This window comes from Limulus polyphemus, unplaced genomic scaffold (assembly GCF_000517525.1).
Source record: "Limulus polyphemus unplaced genomic scaffold, Limulus_polyphemus-2.1.2 Scaffold5977, whole genome shotgun sequence".
In the NCBI taxonomy this organism is placed as follows: domain Eukaryota; kingdom Metazoa; phylum Arthropoda; class Merostomata; order Xiphosura; family Limulidae; genus Limulus; species Limulus polyphemus.
Genome location: NW_013671587.1, coordinates 14,104 through 15,366, shown reverse-complemented (window position 1 = coordinate 15,366; position 1,263 = coordinate 14,104). Strand labels below are relative to the sequence as shown.

Here is a 1,263-nt window from a genome sequence, read left to right as displayed (position 1 = left end):
AAAATTCACCACGACCTGGCATAGATAACAGACTGTATATTACAGAAGTTACAAACAGATGTGGTAGATAACAGACAGTGTTTTACAGAAATTCACCACTACCTGACATAGATAACAGACTGTATATTACAGAAGTTACAAACAGATGTGGTAGATAACAGACAGTGTTTTACAGAAATTCACCACTACCTGACATAGATAACAGACTGTATATTACAGAAGTTACAAACAGATGTGGTAGATAACAGACAGTGTTTTACAGAAATTCACCACTACCTGACATAGATAACAGACTGTATATTACAGAAGTTACAAACAGATGTGGTAGATAACAGACAGTGTTTTACAAAAATTCACCACTACCTGACATAGATAACAGACTGTATATTACAGAAGTTACAAACAGATGTGGTAAATAAAAGTCGTAGATAATTCATTCACTGTGTTAAGTACACGTTCAGTAGTATGAGAGTTAGATATAAATCAGTTTGTCTTACATACAAGTACATCACAATGATCCCCTACTGTACGTTTAAACTTAGCCTTTAAGGTTTATTTCTTCTGTTATATTTATATTCTAATTGTTACTTACTTTTCAGAATGCTGAAATCATGGAGAGGCTAAATGAATCAGGAGACTTAAGACAGTTTCTTCGTCCATACAAAGTAAGTATAATGATAGGTTTGAAAGAAAGGTATACATTTGTTGCCTGAAAAATACCCTGTAATTAAAATCTTATGTGTCTTATCTACCGATTCTAAACTTATCGTGTAATTCAATAGTGAATTTGGTGTAAAAAATCTGAAATATATAAACATTAGCATTATACGTTTTCTAGACTTACAGACTATGACATTTTGCATAAATAGTTCTTTTTAAAACAAAGTGAGCATGCACTTGGTTGTATTAAAAAATAATGTTTAACAAAGTGATCATACATGGTTGTATTAAAAGTAATGTTTAATACTAAAGTGATTATGAACATGGTTGTACTAACGTGATCATGTACATGGTTGTATTAAAAGTAATGTTTAATACTAATGTGATTATGAACATGGTTGTATTAATGTGATCATGCACATGGTTGTATTAAAAGTAATGTTTAATACTAAAGTGATTATGAACATGGTTGTACTAACGTGATCATGTACATGGTTGTATTAAAAGTAATGTTTAATACTAATGTGATTATGTACATGGTTGTATTGACGTGATCATGTACATGGTTGTATTGACGTGATCATGTACATGGTTGTATTAAAA

The 1,263-nt window shown here is 30.7% G+C and overlaps 1 protein-coding gene across 1 annotated transcript in view; it reads left to right on the top strand.

Annotated features, from left to right (window-relative positions):
- LOC106473214 (glutaredoxin domain-containing cysteine-rich protein CG31559-like) overlaps positions 1–1,263 on the top strand; it is an 18,897-nt gene that overhangs the window by 16,289 nt on the left and 1,345 nt on the right. Inside the window, exon 3 of the mRNA XM_013933896.2 lies at positions 600–665. Within this exon, the coding sequence (XP_013789350.1) occupies positions 600–665 (66 nt within the window). The remainder of the gene's footprint in view (positions 1–599; positions 666–1,263) is intronic.